Here is a 16,165-nt window from a genome sequence, read left to right as displayed (position 1 = left end):
GTTGGGGTAATTACAACATTTACTCTGAATTGCAGTAGAACCTCCAAGTTGAGAACTGCTCAGGAAGAGAGGTTGTTTGTAATTCTGAAATATTCAAAACTCTGAACATTACATTATGGTTATTCTTCCTAAAGTTTTCAACTGAACATTGACTTCATTCAGCTTTGAAACTTTATAGTGGAGAAGGAAAATGCTGCCTCCCCCCTTTTTTTAGTAGTTTACATTTTACAATGTGCTGTCCTCTATTTGCTTTTTGTTGTTACTGTTCTTTGTAATGTTGCCATATTATGTATTTATGGTTCCAAAAAGGATTTGTGGTTGACTGTTCAATTTGTAAGTCTGGTATTTGTAACTCTGAGGTTCTACTATACTAATATGTACTCTCAACACTAATGACATTTTAACATAGCATTTTTCTGTCTTGGGGTTAAAAATCAATAATCGGTCATTAACAACTTGTCATGAGTCACTTAATAAAGTGTGACTGAGGTTGTAATATACTAGTTCTGAGTGAAAGAAGGTGCTTTCCCGTAGCTGGGGCCACAGAGAGGACAAGAGGCCAGGCCTAATGTTAGTACCAGTTAGGGGACCTTTTCTTCAGCTGAAGAGGCAGGGACCTGAGTTTTTGGAACTTAAATGTCAAGGGTCAAGTCCTGATCCCCAAGTCTGATTTATCCAGGACCTGTGTTTATTGTTTTCAACTCACAGTTCATTATGTGCAGACACTGAAGAAATTTCCAGATCTGCATTTGTGAGTTTGGGGAGAATGGGAGCGGACCAGAAAGTCAGGGGCTGGGCATCTGGACTGTTTTTGAAACTCCTCAGAGACAGCTTGTGAGAGCCATGATCCAAATTCCCGCTTGGAAATCCCATTGTGTGCTTGCTCTGTCTGTCTCTTTTAATTTCTCTCTCCCACTCACTCTCTGAGATTCACTCTCTGAGACACCCAAGAGAGAGGTTAAAACTTACCCAGTACAAAAACAGGCATGAAGCCTCCACAGGGTATCGGCATTGTAATGGCAATGACAGACATCCAGAACTAGGGCAGAGGAACATGGGGCGATAGTTAGTGTGTGGTAATAGTATCTCCTGCAGCCGCACCATACCCTCCAGCTTGCCTCCGTAGGAAGAAATGTCTTTTGGGGAATCTGAGAGATTCCACAAGGAAGCCAAGTGCAGCTGGGAATAGGGAGAGGAGAAGAGAGTGGGGGGAGCTCGTGAAAACTATCAGTGCTCCCAGAGACTGCCTACTGCACAAGGCTTCCCAGTGACCGTTGTGCCGGTGGGGAAGCTAATCCACACAGGATGGATGAACATGGAGAATTACTTTTCCTTTCATCCATAGAAATAAGGAAGTTATGCTTATTTCTTAAATGGTGCAGGCCGCAATCCTCTGGCAGAGCCACAACAAAATACCATGCTGGAACTGGGAACCTCTAACCCTCTCCCTAGCTGATCTCACAATCACCTTCCTCAGGAAATAGGCCAACTTTACCCCATTCTCTGATGGCCAACATGCTTGGCTTTTATCAGAGCAAAAGGCTGAGTGGGTTCTACCATTATAGGCTCCCCAGAGAACCCTGCCAACCCATCAAGGGACTCTCTTCCTAGGGAGAGAGGGGATCTCTGCGAAATCCAAGAGCAACACCCTGGATTTCCATTAGGAGAGCTGAAAGTCAGGAAGCACTTCAAAGAATGGGGATGATGTGCTCTGAATCATGTAGTCACTGAGTTCAGGATCAGGGGCATGACAAGGCAGGGAGCCAGCATATCTAGTCACAGCCACAGCAGATGGAGATTCTTCAAGTGGAGTAGAGCCGGCAGAACAGCTCTATAGCATCTCCCCCTAGTGTAGAGCTCTGCCGGGGAGGGTAGCCAAGGCTTGAGCATCTCCGCACTCTGGCAGTTGCCGTGGGCCTTGTAGCAGCAGCCCTGTGGCTTCTGCAACACTGAGGACTGCATGGGTTCTCGTCTGGCCCCGAAATCTGGGGAGCTGCACAATAGGTGCACAACCAGCTCTGCTCTCTTTATGCTGAGCAGTGCCAAACTCAACCCGTAGGCAGCTGAGTACTGGGGCCTCTGCAGTGGAGAAGCAGGCCCAGCCTTTGGACAGAAGTGTGGTCTTCTTGGTTTGGTCTGTTCCTCTTTAGCACAAATCAACAGCTAAATAGCCGGAAACAGCTGCTCTAGCAATTTGTCACAGCAGCAGTCTGAGAATCTAGAGGCAGGGTTGATTGATATTTGTCACACTGCATAGGAATATTCAGATGAATCTAAGTTTGAGGGGTACACTGCTTGCATCACAGATCAGATGTGCACTGCATAGCTACTCCCCAGGCCCTGCCCTCTCTCACCATTCAAATAAAGAAACCCTCATTGGCATGACAAACTCCCCACAGCATTACTGAAGGAGCAGAACCTGTAAGCATCTGTTGGAAGCACATACAGTCTGCCCAGGATGGTGTATTGCATTCCCTGTGCCCACTGGCCATTATTGCCCAGTCCTGGTCTGGGGGATGCTAGCTCTCCTCCTCCTCCAGGCTTGTGCACAACTTGTTCTCATCATTATTATTCTGTACAACCTTATTCTTGCCAGCTCCTCTCTTGGGGTATGTCTACAGTAGCTTGTTAATTTGAGCTAGGTAGGCAAATCAGGCAACCGGAGTTGCAAATGAAGCCCGGGATTTAAATATCCCGGGCTTTATTTGCATGTTCCTGCCCAGCCACCATTTTTAAATCCCCCTTAGTTTGAACAAACTGCCCGCGGCTACACGTGGCAGTTTAAAGTTTAAAGGACTTAGTTCGGATTAACTGTTACACCTCATGCCACGCGGAGTAACAGTTAATTCGAACTAAGGACTTAGTTCGGATTAACTTTAAACTGCCGCGTGTAGTCGCGGGCAGTTTGTTCGAACTAAGGGGGATTTAAAAATGGCAGCCAGACGGGAAGATGCAAATAAAGCCCGGGATATTTAAATCCTGGGCTTCATTTGCAACTCCGGTTGCCTGATTTGCCTACCTAGCTTGAATTAATGAGCTAGTGTAGACATACCCTGGGACACTGGAGTGGAAAGTTTCTTTCACTTCTAGCCTCCTCTCTAGGAAGACACACTTGCTCCTCTCTGCCTCTGCAGTTCCCACCAGACTGTGCTGAAACTCAGCCTTAGCCTGACGCCTCTCATGGTGATGGGGCATTCTGCTAGCTCTTTGCCAGGATCACAGTGCCCTAGCCTGTGTTGCTTTAGCCTGCTGAACTGAACATGTCTAACAGCTGAGCATGCGATTGCCCAGTTGAATCTTCCAGCCATGTCTCAGTACTGCAGAGAAGGACTGGAGCCTCATATATCAACAAATCGTGCTTGGGGAAATACTAGTCTCCAACCTTGCACTTAACACTCAGAGAAGGCTCCTGGGTAGGCAATTTGCTGTGGTCCAGACAGGGGACTTTCAGGAACCACAGCAAATGTAAATCACTCAGGGAGCAAAAAGATCTGACTTTAGGAAAAGTCTGAGGTTCCTGGGCCTCCCCACCAGCCAGTATACAGAGACCACTGAGGGATAGAGCCACAGTGTGGTACACCAGTAAGGAGATTCAGGGCAGTACGAAGGGCCAGTTCATCAATTCCAGAAAAGTATACAGGGGAAACCCAAGCCCCAACCATCAACATGAACCATCTTCCCTCCGACCAGCTCTTAACCCCACCTTAGTGGTCATAAATGCCTAGCTCTTGGCTAGAGATTTGTCATCAGGGTGGGTGGGATTCCTACCTTCATGATGAAGAAGAACAGAATGATGACAAAGACACTGACTTTGGGATGGATCCAGACAGCAGATTTCCCTAGAACTTGTGGGTCTCCCATGTGCTTTGCCCAGGTGTAATTATCAAACAGGGAGCTGATTGCTTCCCTTGGCATCAACTGCAAGAAAAGAAGGCAAGGAATCAGTCAGTGATTCTTAAAAGATTAAAAGGGGTCAATGTTACACTCAGGATCCCCACCAAAGAGGAGAGAGGGTCCCCACATTTGAGTCTCTTTGGATATTTCTTTCTAGAATCTGAGGAGATAAACTTCCCCCATCTTAATCTGCTCAGAAAAGAGAGAGGGCTTCAGATGGAGGAGAATCTATTTAATCTCTCCAGTGTTCAAGGGGTTACATTTCCATGCCTAAACCCTCTAAGGGGGGGATGGGGAACCTTCCCCAGGTCTGTCTGAAGGCCAGTGTGGAGATTATTGTTCTCAGAGCAATCTTTCTTTCCATCCCAGGAGCAGTCAAACTCTTCCTAAAACGCTCTCTGCTTCCTGCTTGGGAAGGGGACACCTCTGAGTCCTTCCCATTTAGCATGGCTTGGGACCTGGGCAGATGGTTACACACGTTTCTTTCAGAATTACACATTTACTCCTTTATAACTACTTTTACCTCTCCAGCCATGAACTGCCCGAACCCTGGCGGGAAGGTCAACGTTGCTATCAAGAAGGTTATAACTCCTGGGTATACAAGGCGGCTGAAACAAGAAAGAAAAAAATTTAACAAAATGTAATGTGTTCTTTTCCTGCAGCCTTTTCTCCTCAGCTGTGGCTATGTCCACTCATACAAATGGGGGTGGACTTGGGGAGTCAGTCAGTAATTTACATTGCTCTGTTCACTCCCTCTGAAGCACCAGGCACTGCCCACTGTCGGAAGACAGGATACTAGACAAGATGGACCATTGTTCTGCCTTGGTATAGCTGTTCTTATGTTCACAATGCTTGCTGAAGAGTCTACAACTAAGGTTCTAGAGCAGGGGTGGGCAATAATTTTTGATGGGGGGGCCAATCCAAGATTTTGGAAAGTGGTCAAGGACCGCACTCTTCCATGGTATTATGGAGGCAGTGCGGGGTCTGGGATGGAGGTTGGGTGCAGAAGGAAGCTTGGGGGTAAGGGACTGGGGTGCAGGAGGGAGAATAGAGTCTGGGAGGTGGTTGTGACCTGGGGCAGGGGACTGGCATGCAGGGCTTTGGGATGTGACCTAGAGTAGGAGAGGATTATGATCTCGGGCAGGAGATTGAGGTGTCAGATCTGGGAGGGGATATGGATGCATGTGGAGCTGAGGGGCAGGAGTGTGGAGCAGAGGGTTGGGGAAGGGAGGGCCTGGGGTGCCAGAAGCAGGTTCTGGCCAGGAGGCATACCAGCCAGCAGCCAAACCAGCCTGCCTGCCTGCAAAGCTAAAGGCTTGCAAAGCTTAAAACGTTTCTGCCTGCTCGGCCATGCGCTTGACTGAGTAACTGTGCAGGACTGAGTAACTGTTATTCAAACAGGCAGGTCCTATTGGCTAGTTTCTGTCCAGAAAGCAGCCAACGGGATTGTGCTAGGGGTGGAATGTGTGTCTGAATCTTTCCCCCTCCCTCCGGAATCATAAAGAGAAAGGCCCCGTAGCCACGTTTCTGAGCAGCATGCGGGACAAGCAGGGGAGCCTGCCTGCAGCTCCCTACTGCCTCTGTGGATCCCGTAACAAGGAGGGTGCTCTTCCCTCTGAATCAGCACTGATCCCAATGCTCCAGTATGGTGCTAAAGGGAATTGCATTGCTTGGCTGAGATGTAAAATTGAGATAGTGGAATCTTGCAGGGCACAAATACGATTTCAGTGCAAGATATTAATGTTATTCATCAAACTTTTCTGAGGTCTCTTCCAGCCTTAATGGTCTGTGGTTCTATGAATTCCTCCCAAGCAGCTTTTAGTATTAAATGCAGGTTACAGGGCTCAACACAGGAGGAAATGAGGGACATTCTATGGTCTGTGATATCTAGGAGGTTATACTAGGTGATCTAATGGTCTCTCCTGGCCTTAACTCTATACATTGATCTAAAAGTTGTTCACAAATATAAATTAAACTACTTGCTTCTCAGGCTCAGTTCTGCTTTTACACATACTTGGTTATAGATTAGATTGCACTGATGATACCCCAGTAAAAGGCTGCATAATGAATAAGAGAGAGAAGATTCTGCCTCCATGTCATTAATCCAGTTCTTCTGACGTTTAAAGGAAAATGTCACTATTTCCTTTTAACTTGGTTCTCCTGGGTGCAAATTGCAAGATGTTGAGGCCACTCAGCAACTCACAAAGCAAAACCCTCAAAAGTTGTAACAGGTAATACAAATATTTTATTTATTCTTTAAATGGACATTGTTTACTTACAGCCCACATGTTGCAAACAGACATTTCTTTCTCTGTGTTGGTAATAAAGATTTAGGATTTATTAGAGGTAAAAGATATTTCAAAATGCACACCTGCTGCTATGTAAAGCTCTTTGTTATCTTTCCTTTTTGTATGTCTTTCACTGTTTGCTCTCAGGGACACATTAATTGGGTTAACGTATGATGGTGTTTATTTGAGGGTTTTTTTTTAAACTTTTCACTGGGATTTTTTTAAAGTGGGAACTTTTCTGTTTGCCCTAATTTTATAAGTGTGTTTTACGAAATTGGGTCAAATTTCAATTTGCACTTTCTCTTTGATATGTTTCAAACATAACTGGTGGCTCTTATGAAGAAATTATTGATTTTCTACACAAAGAACATTTCCCGTCTAACCAATGATATTTTCTCATCCTAATAAAAATTGGATGCTTCTGGCTTGTTAAGATGAAAGTTCAACTCAGAACAGATTTTTCTTCCTTTCAGATAAAAATGTCTTAACATGATTTAGACTAGCGGTCTCCAAACTTTCAAAGGTTGAGCCTGCCCTTGCCCTGTCCAGGCCCTTCTGTTCCCCTCTCTGGAGCCAGTAGCCGGGCTATGGCTCCTGGCAGTAGTAGAGAAGTGGACAGAGGTAAGGAGGCCCAGGCTGGGGCAGTAGCTGGGGGTGTGGCTGGGAGCAGGGCTGGAGCTGGGAACAGAGCTGTGGCCACTGGCAGAGGCTAAGGGAGGGTGGGGGCTGGAGCTGCAGCTGAGCGGGAGAGGGGTTGGAGGAGGGGAGTGGCAGCCAGGCCTGCAGCTAGGTGCAGAGCCATGCCAAGGCTGGGGATGGGGTCAGGGGATGGGGCCATAACTGGGGGGCAAGGTCACAGTAGAGCTGGGGATGTAGTGGGGCTGGGTTGCACTCTCTCCCTGCCCCCTGCGGGGGATGGCCTAGGCCTGTCACATCCCCCTGCATGTTCCTCTGTGCCCGCCTTGGAGGGATGCCCCTCTAATTCAGGAATGTCAGGAATGTCTGATTTAGACTCTTAAGCTACGTCTACACAGCAGAGTTATTTTGGAATAACGTTAGTTATTAACATAGTGCGCATCTAAACTACAAGCCGTTATTTCGAAATAATGGCGAGCTGGAGGACTTCTTACTCTGACTCATGGTAACTCTCTTTTCCCAAGGAATAAGGGAAGCCAGAGGAAGAGTGCTCTTCCTTCCTCTTCCTGCTGTGTAGACAGCACCAAAAGCCAAATTAAGCTACTTCGACTTCAGCTACGCAATTGACATAGCTGAAGTTGCGTAGCTTAATTCAGTGTTAGTCCTGATGTGTAGATGTGCCTCTTGGGAGACGTTCTGATCCTCTTACTGATGTTGAGTAGCATGTCACTCAAAGGCATTGTCCAGTGTCAGGAAGGGTATCAGAATCTTGCCTCTAAGGGTACGTCTAGACTACATGCCTCTGTCGCCAGAGGCATGTAGATTAGGCTACCAGACATAGGAAAATGAAGCGGCGATTTAAATAATCGCCGCTTCATTTAAATTTACATGGCTGCCACGCTGAGCCGACAAACAGCTGATCAGCTGTTTGTCGGCTCAGCGCGGTAGTCTGGATGCACGAGTGTCGACATCAAAGGCATTTGTCGACCACCCAGGTATGCCTCCTGGGATGAGGTATACCTGGGTGGTCGACAAATGCCTTTGATGTCGACACCCGCGCGTCCAGACTACAGCGCTGAGCCGACAAACAGCTGATGAGCTGTTTGTCGGCTCAGCGCGGCAGCCATGTAAATTTAAATGAATCGCCGCTTCATTTTCCTATGCCTGGTAGCCTAATCTACATGCCTCTGGCGACAGAGGCATGTAGTCTAGACGTACCCCCAGGCAGAGTACAATTGTTCTAGCACACTCACTATTTGGTGAGAAACTGGCTCAGAGCTGTACACCGTCGGACACACAGAACCACCTGGCGATTGAGGTAAACAAAAAAGGCTCCAAGGAATCCACAACAGACCCTAAAGGGGAGCAAATGAAATAAAACAACATGAAGCACAATACACAAAATGCTATTTATCCACCAGGGAATAAAGCGTAAATACATTTCACACATGGATGTTCACCTGGGCTTTTAAATGGCAACAACTGGGCAGAATCAAAGTGTGCACCTAAGGCTGCATCTCCCAGTCACGGCCACTTACTGCCTCACTGGGGCTCTTGATAAAGGGAGAGCAAATGTAGCTGAACCTCCTTCTCTCCCACCTTGTGTCGTAAACAATTCCCTGGCCAAAAGGGTATCCAGAACACGTGTCCGAAGGGGAGTTCAAGTCTTGTGTGGGACAGAAACCTCCCAAGGGTGTTCCAGTCTTTTGTCTGCTGCTTTCCAGCTTTTTTTTTTTTTTTTTTTTTTTGAGGTGCCAACTGTTAGGGAGGCCTCCAAAGATTCTCCCTGCCCCCCTCTCCAACTGTCCCTGGAGAAACCCCACAATTAGTCGGTGTTCGGTGAGTGGCAGGGATCCAGTGTAAAGGAGGAGGTACTTCTTTTGCTCAACAGACAGTTAGTGAAATACAAGGCTTTCCAGAGGTTCCATTCAGCATCACCAATATGGAGGCCAACCATAGGACACATCACTGTAGCTCTGTGTACAAGTAACCGAATACCTGCTCAGACACCAGAGGGATGGAGAGTGTAAGACCCTACGACAGTATGACAGATCTAAGTGGGGGTGAAAGAGGGGATTCAGGTCAAGGTGGTGGACCAATCTGGCTAGAAGAATTGAGGAGTCAGATTGGACCAGGACATACAATCATACATAATATACAGGGACTCTGGCTCTGATTCAGCAAAGTAATGCCAACACTCATTGGCTTAAAAATAATCATGTGCTTACATGCTTTGCTGAACTGAAACCTCAGTTCTTCATTATTCATCATCTAACCAAAAAGTGCAGCAGACTTTCTGTGCTAGCACTAGCCTCTTCTGATGAATGTAACCTGATAGAAAGGGCTGTATTTCATTCACCCAAAAAGAAGTTAAAAGAATGGGAACTTGTAAAAGGAAATACTGTTTTCACAGCACATAGTAAGCTGAGGAAATCATTGCCACAAGATATTGTGAAGGACTCACTTTTAATTGAATGCGTTTTCAAAATGGATTAATTTTTATTTTTTAAAAATATCTATAGAATTCTGTTTTTTAAATTTCCAAATCAATCATTCCAAATAATGTTTTTTAGTTCAAATGCCAACTACTCAACAGAGAAAGATGACCAAAAAACCAATGACTGAATATTTCACATACAGCATCTGTCCATAGTTTTCTAAAGCAGAAAAACTCTAATCAGGAAACGTTCATCAAAATGTTCATTTTTAAAAATAAGGCCATTTTTCAATTAAAAGATGTTTTGTTTTGAAAATGTTGACCAGCCTTTACCCATGAGAGAAATGTTTTTACAACCACACCTTTAACTAAGCTCTAAAATATTTTCTGGATATATCAACAAGGAAAATGTAATCTTTACTGCCAACCAAGCACTCAAAACTCATGAATCAGGCCCCAGAAATCTTAAGATTGGCTTAAAAATGACGAGATTTTTTTTTAAACAATAAAAAAGGAAGCTGTATATCTTGACCGTTAAGTGCTCTCTAAAAGTTCCAAAACTGAAGTGCTTTATTAAGCTTTTCTTTGAAATCACAATGGCTAGAAACTTACTTTATTTCAATCGAAACAGTCAGATAACTGTGCAATCAGATAATTTCAGGGCTGGTGTTTTAATAGAAGTGCCAAACAGCATGAAATGTGATAAAATCATGTGTTGTCTACATCAGGTGTTCTCAAATTTCATTGCCTCACTACCCACTTCTTACAACAGGAGCGGAGACCAAAATCTGAGCTGGTTTGAACCCTGCCACCGCTGGTGGTGATGGAGGCCCTTGAGCTTTGGCCTTGGGTGGTGGGGCTTGGACTTTGGCTTCCGCCCCTGGCTCCAGGAAGTCTAATGCCAGCCCTGGCTTTGGGGCCCCAACCCACAGTTTGAGAACCACTGATTTACACTATGTTTCTAACATTTGTTCATTTGCTGGTTTTAATAGAAAACAAATTCCCTGTATTGGACTCTAGGTGGCACTGTCTTAATCTGAAGTGTATTTTCTGTGCTCTCTCCCCACCACTCTGGCACTTGCAGGGAGGGTGGACAGAGCTCCTCTTAGAACAGTGAAGGACTTGTATATGTACAAGCTCTGGAGACCAAAATCTGTTCACTTGCTGCCTGCACTTGTGTCTTCTTTGTGCAGCCTGGAAGAGAGGAAAGATGCTGGCTGGAAAGGAAGAGGGGGAGGCAGAAATTTGTTTGGGTGGGGGGAACACATTGCTAAAAGGACGGGGGATTGGAGATATGCAGCAATGAGCATATGTGATGTTCCAGGGGGGCACCTGGCTTCCCCCAGTGGAGGTCATGAGGCTGTTTAGAACAGTGGTGCAGAGAGAAGGGGACAGTTGGTTGAGCCCCAACTTCAGGTGAGAGGACAGTGACAGGATGGCAAGGGAGGGGGGCAGAGGAGGTTCAAGGCTGCTTTCTCCCCACCCCCTCCAGCTGACCTTGTGTGCCTGGATGTTAGGGGGCCATGGCCCATCGTGGCACCCCTATGGCTACGCCCCTGGTTCAAAAGGCAACTGCAGGAGCTGTCACAGTCCTACAGTTTCAAGTGAAGTGGCTTATTTCTCCTTGGCCACCCAAATGGACTCATCTATAGTGAGTAAATGAGTGGACTTTTGGAAGGCAGCCTTAGAAGCAAGAGAATAAATTGGAGTGGTGGAATTTTCAAACGTGTCTAAGGGTATGTCTACACAGCAGCCGCATCTACACACAAGAAGTTATTTCAATATAATGTCAAAATAATGTCAAGCTGGAAGACTTCTTACTCTGACTCCTGTCACCCTCATTCGGCAAGGAGTAAGGGAAGTTGAAGGAAGAGCGCTCTAACGCAGACTTCCTGCTGTGTAGATAGCGCCAAAAGCCGAAATAAGCTATTTCGACTTAAGCTATGCAATTGATGTAGCTCAAGTTGCGCAGCTTATTTAGACTTTAATCCTGCTGTGTAGACGTGCCCTAAGCAACTGTTAGTGGGACTTGTTTCCTAGCTCACTCTGAGTATGTCCACACTGAGCTGAAGGTGTAAAGATGATCTTGGGTAGACATATCAGAGCTGTTGCTCTGCAAATTGAGTGTTGCTGCAATGGCACAATTTATATGTGGGGGATGCTGAGAGCTGCTGAAGCAAACTGTAAACCCTGTTGATGGAAACCACATGAGCACCCCTACTTCCAGCACCAATGGGTATGAGCAATAGGAGAGGCTAACTGCCTACTGTCTCAGATGTGTACATACTCAAGCAGCTATTGCCTCCCACTGCTTGTGCCTGCAGTGACTCTGGTTTTAGTGTGCCAGTTCAGTCAGGCTATCTCTTCGCACAGGAAGAGACTTCTCCAGCTTGAAATGCAGACATACGGCTAGGTGCTTTGGAGAATCCCACGGCAGTGCTGTGTACCCTAGCATGGATTTGGGCATAGCCTCCTAAAAGAAGATGAAAATTGGATTTCTGCATTTTTTGAATGGGCTCTGGATTCAGACCCTGGGAACAGTTGAAGAACTGGGACTGGGACTGGGTTTCCATGCCCACTCCAAAGTGGTGTGCTGCAATATGTCTAATGGCAAGCCTCCAGAAAGAGTGCAAAGCTCTAAGCAGACTGTCACTCCATTTTATGTGAAGATCTGCAACGGAGTCAGCTTGATGTCAATTTAGCACTGCAATTTGTTGAGTCCCTTTGGACTTACCCTATCACAGCAAAGGCTGGCAGCTCCTGAAGGTCAAAGGGGAAATCCATGCGAAAGTTAGTTCTGAACAGGGCCGTGATGGTGACTGTGTGAGAGAAGAGAGAGCAAGAGACGGGAAGGGGTAAAAAAGGGTGAGAGAGTCCAATCTGCATACTGAATGAGACAGGATATGAATAGCATGGGCTTTTGTCATTAAAGACTGCATGGCAATGCACTTGCCAAATTAAGGGTGTGCAGACAACTTTTGCTTGGGCATTTCCTGCACTTTGAGCGCTTCAGTTTGCACCATTAATGTTCTTTTAATTTGTGTGGAAATGGGGGGTAGGGGATTAATGGACATGATGTACTTCAATGTAACCCCAGTTTGTCCAAGCGTTCTGCTTGGGAATAGTTTCTTGTCCTGAGAAGTTAAATGGTCCCCCCCTTGCTGCTCGCTGTATCTCATCAGCCCCTGAAAAGACCATCTTCTCAGTGGTGTGCAGACATGTGGTGGCTCATCTCTGTCACAAACTGACAAGATGACCTCATGGGGACACAGCTGGGCTCCTCCATGGGAACTGCATTTGCAGAAGGAATTATCAGTCATAGAAATCAGAGAAGAAAGAGACCAATTAGGTCCCTTTTCTTCTACCAGCCCCTTCCTCTATCCTACTCCTCCGCCCTCACTGTTTTCCATTCTAGTTTTATATGACTCAAGAGATGAAATTTCCACTTCTTCCCTTGGAGCCTCCTAGCCAAAAATGGGGAACCTATGGCCTGCAGACCAGATCCAGCCCCTGGCATACTTTGATCTGGCCTGCAGTGAGCCTTAGGGCTTCTCACTTGCATATGGCCCCTAAAACTGATTTTTCTGTGTGTCAGTGGCTCCTGACTGAAAACAAATTTCCCACCCCATCTATATTGGAAAGGCAGACTAGGCTGAAGGGCAGGGCTGAAGCAATGCGTCTAAAGGTTTCCAAAAAATCTGGTGCCATAAAAATGTAGAGCGGACAAATCCCAAGATATAAGCATATACCGCTGGTCTCTTGATCAAGCAAAAGAAATTGAGTGTACTATGTGGAAAGAGGGTAGAGGCAGGAAAATCAAATAAATGGTAATAATATGGGGAAGGGGAGGGACACTTTAGCTATTTACATATAAACTGGTCAAACAACATATGACCAAATTTAGAGAAATAACTTCTTGACACTGGAGCAATTGCTTCTTGAAACAGATATTTCTAGAGTATAATTGAAGAGAGGATATTCTCGGCTTACTCTTATAAACCATTGAGTTGCTAATTCAGGAAGTGACAGCGGCTGAGCCAATAAGTAATAGTGAACCATATAATAATGCTCAAAATCCCAGAGTCAGGTAGGTACCAAAAACTGACACTAAACCTTTAGAAAAGGGAGATTTCAGTACAATGAGATGTTTAGTCAAAAGGCCCTGGAGTTGAAAGTAAAGTAGGTAAAAGAACCCCCAGGTGGAACGAATGCTATTTAAAGAAACAATAGTATTCTCAGAAGATATGTGCACCACTGAACAAAAAGACAACCGAAAAGGTCAGGTGTAAATGAATATAGTTACAGGCAAGGCCTGAGAGCCTATTTGAGCCAAACAAAAATCCTTAAAAATTTGGAAATCTGACCCTAGTGACACCAAAAAATAGGAGCACAAATTACATCAGGCATTAAGTGTGAGGGAAATTAGAAGAACTAAAATGGAGTTTGATGAGCTAACAGCTGAAGGTATAAAAACAAATAAGTATATGGGAAGCAGAAAACTAGAGAAAAAATGGGTCCTCTGGATCACCCATAGGAGTGAAAGGGTGAAATTAAGGAAGATAAGGACTTGGCTGAGAAGGTAAGTGATTTCTTTGCATCTGTCTTTGCTGTTGAGAATGTTGGGGAGATTCTGACCCGTACCTGCTCATGCCTAGCATTAGAGATGATGTCTTGGAGACTGAGGGGTCAGAGAAGAAGTGCTGGGAGCAAACCTGTAATTTCAAAGGCAATACATCTCCAGGCCCAGATGGTTACATCCCAGAGTTCTGAAAGTGGATGAGTTGTTAATAAATAATACACATTCTCTCATTAACAACACTTCTTCAGAAGAAGTAGCAAATGTACCTGTTGTGATGTTACACACTGTATTTATAGGAATATGCTTATGAATATTACATAATTGGAATATGTTTTATATGAGACACTTCATGGGAGATATCATTAGAAAGGTTATGATTTACTGAATGTGCTTATCCTCTTTGAAGCTGAAATTAGGAATATTGACTCTATATTTATTATCAATGTGTTCATGTTGGGAAAAGCCTATCACCATCCCATCAGGTACAACAATGAAGAAACCAGACACAGAACTAATGCTCCATTAGCAACTGTCAACGGACTGGGGGAGAACTTGTAAGTGTGAGGATCAGCCTGTAAGAAATTGCTACTGGCTCTGCAACAATCTGTGACCATGTCACCTGATGCTGGAATTCATCTTGGAATCTGTACTTTTCCACAAGAAGGGAAAGGGGGGATCAGGTTTGGGAGACAATGGATTCCTGCCTTAGGCAAATCCTATTTAAGGATGGAGAGTGAGGTAATCTAGGTCATCAGTTCTCCCCTGGGGCCCCTCCCAAGATGACTGCTGGAAACATCTAAGGCTGAAGAGGGGAAAAGACTGGAACCAGGCTGGAAGGATGTCCACTCTGTGCAGAAATTATTATAACCACATTTAGGGTGAGAACTTATATGTAACAAATTCCCCTAGTGTACTCAGCTTAGCTTGCTATTCTGTTTTATTTTACTTCGTAACTTACTTTGTTCTGTGTGCTATCTCTTATGTCCACATCTGTTTGGAATTACACACAGCATAAGACATCTTTATCCGGAGAAGGGCAGTGTATTGAGGATTTGTCCCTCACTGTATTGTCTGCGGTCTGTATGACAAGCAGAGGAGAATGGCCCTTCCCTATGTCTGTGCTGGGACAGGCTGGAGAATCATGTTCAGCAAGACAGGATTGCAGGGTGCCTGGGCTATTACAGGTCAAGCAGGCTCAGTGTTTTAAATAAGGCTCTTGGGGTGTTCTTGGGAATACAGCCCACTGAGCTTTAGCTCCATCCCTGATAAATTGGTCGAAATCAGAATTAAAAACATTAACAAAGTTTATAATCTAATAGGTTGTAACCCACATGGATTCTAAAAAGGCATGCCATGCCTCATTGTTCTTTTAAAAATCTTAAAAGTAGGGGCCAGTTGACCTGGTTACAAGACTGAAAGCAAATAGTAGGAATAAATGGCTAATTTTTATCATAGCTAAAGGTTAACAGTAGGGACCTCAAGGTTCTGTGCAGATTAATATATTAATGACCTGAAAAAGTGGGTGATTAATGAAGAAGCTAATTCTGAGTAGATGACAGAATTATTTGGGTTTGTCGGGACAAAGAGGACCAAAAGAGAACTTGTAGGAACTTCAGAGAGACCTAAAAATGCTAGGGGAACATGAGCAACATGGTGGCAAATTTCAGTGCTGAGGAATACAAAGTAACACAATGGCTACGTCTACACTGGCCCCTTTTCCGGAAGGGGCATGTAAATTTCACTAGTCGTCGTAGGGAAATCCGCGGGGGATTTAAATATCCCCCGCGGCATTTAAATAAAAATGTCCGCCGCTTTTTTCCGGCTTTTAAAAAAGCCGGAAAAGAGCGTCTAGACTGGCCCCGATCCTCCGGAAAAAGTGCCCTTTTCCGGAGGGTCTTATTCCTACTTTGAAGTAGGAATAAGACCCTCCGGAAAAGGGCACTTTTTCCGGAGGATCGGGGCCAGTCTAGACGCTCTTTTCCGGCTTTTTTAAAAGCCGGAAAAAAGCGGCGGACATTTTTATTTAAATGCCGCGGGGGATATTTAAATCCCCCGCGGATTTCCCTACGACGACTAGTGAAATTTACATGCCCCTTCCGGAAAAGGGGCCAGTGTAGACGTAGCCAATGTGTTTGTGGTGGGGAGGGAAGGGGGGGTTAAAATAATTCACTGCGATTCTAAATTAACTATCAATTCAGGAAGGGAACCAAGGTATCATAGCTGGCAATGGCTACCATTCCTCAATGTGGTGCTGCAATAAAAAATGCAAACAAGAAGCTAGAATGCATAAGATAGAGAATGGTGTGGAGAAAATTGTAACGCCTTGATAGA

The 16,165-nt window shown here is 45.2% G+C and overlaps 1 protein-coding gene across 3 annotated transcripts in view; it reads right to left on the bottom strand.

The window, feature by feature from the left end:
- Positions 1–16,165, bottom strand: part of CLCN1 (chloride voltage-gated channel 1) — a 115,386-nt gene that overhangs the window by 17,095 nt on the left and 82,126 nt on the right. For all 3 annotated transcript variants that reach the window (XM_075903385.2, XM_075903377.2, XM_075903398.2), the window contains 5 exons: positions 11,990–12,074; positions 8,072–8,173; positions 4,418–4,502; positions 3,769–3,918; positions 970–1,039 (listed from right to left, as the gene is read on the bottom strand). In XM_075903385.2, the coding sequence (XP_075759500.2) occupies positions 970–1,039; positions 3,769–3,918; positions 4,418–4,502; positions 8,072–8,173; positions 11,990–12,074 (492 nt within the window). The remainder of the gene's footprint in view (positions 1–969; positions 1,040–3,768; positions 3,919–4,417; positions 4,503–8,071; positions 8,174–11,989; positions 12,075–16,165) is intronic.

Source organism: Pelodiscus sinensis, chromosome 1 (assembly GCF_052426305.1).
Source record: "Pelodiscus sinensis isolate ZL-2025 chromosome 1, ASM5242630v1, whole genome shotgun sequence".
Taxonomy (NCBI): Eukaryota; Metazoa; Chordata; order Testudines; family Trionychidae; genus Pelodiscus; species Pelodiscus sinensis.
The sequence above is the reverse complement of the archived record's forward strand: the minus strand, read 5'-3'. Positions and strand labels throughout refer to the sequence as shown.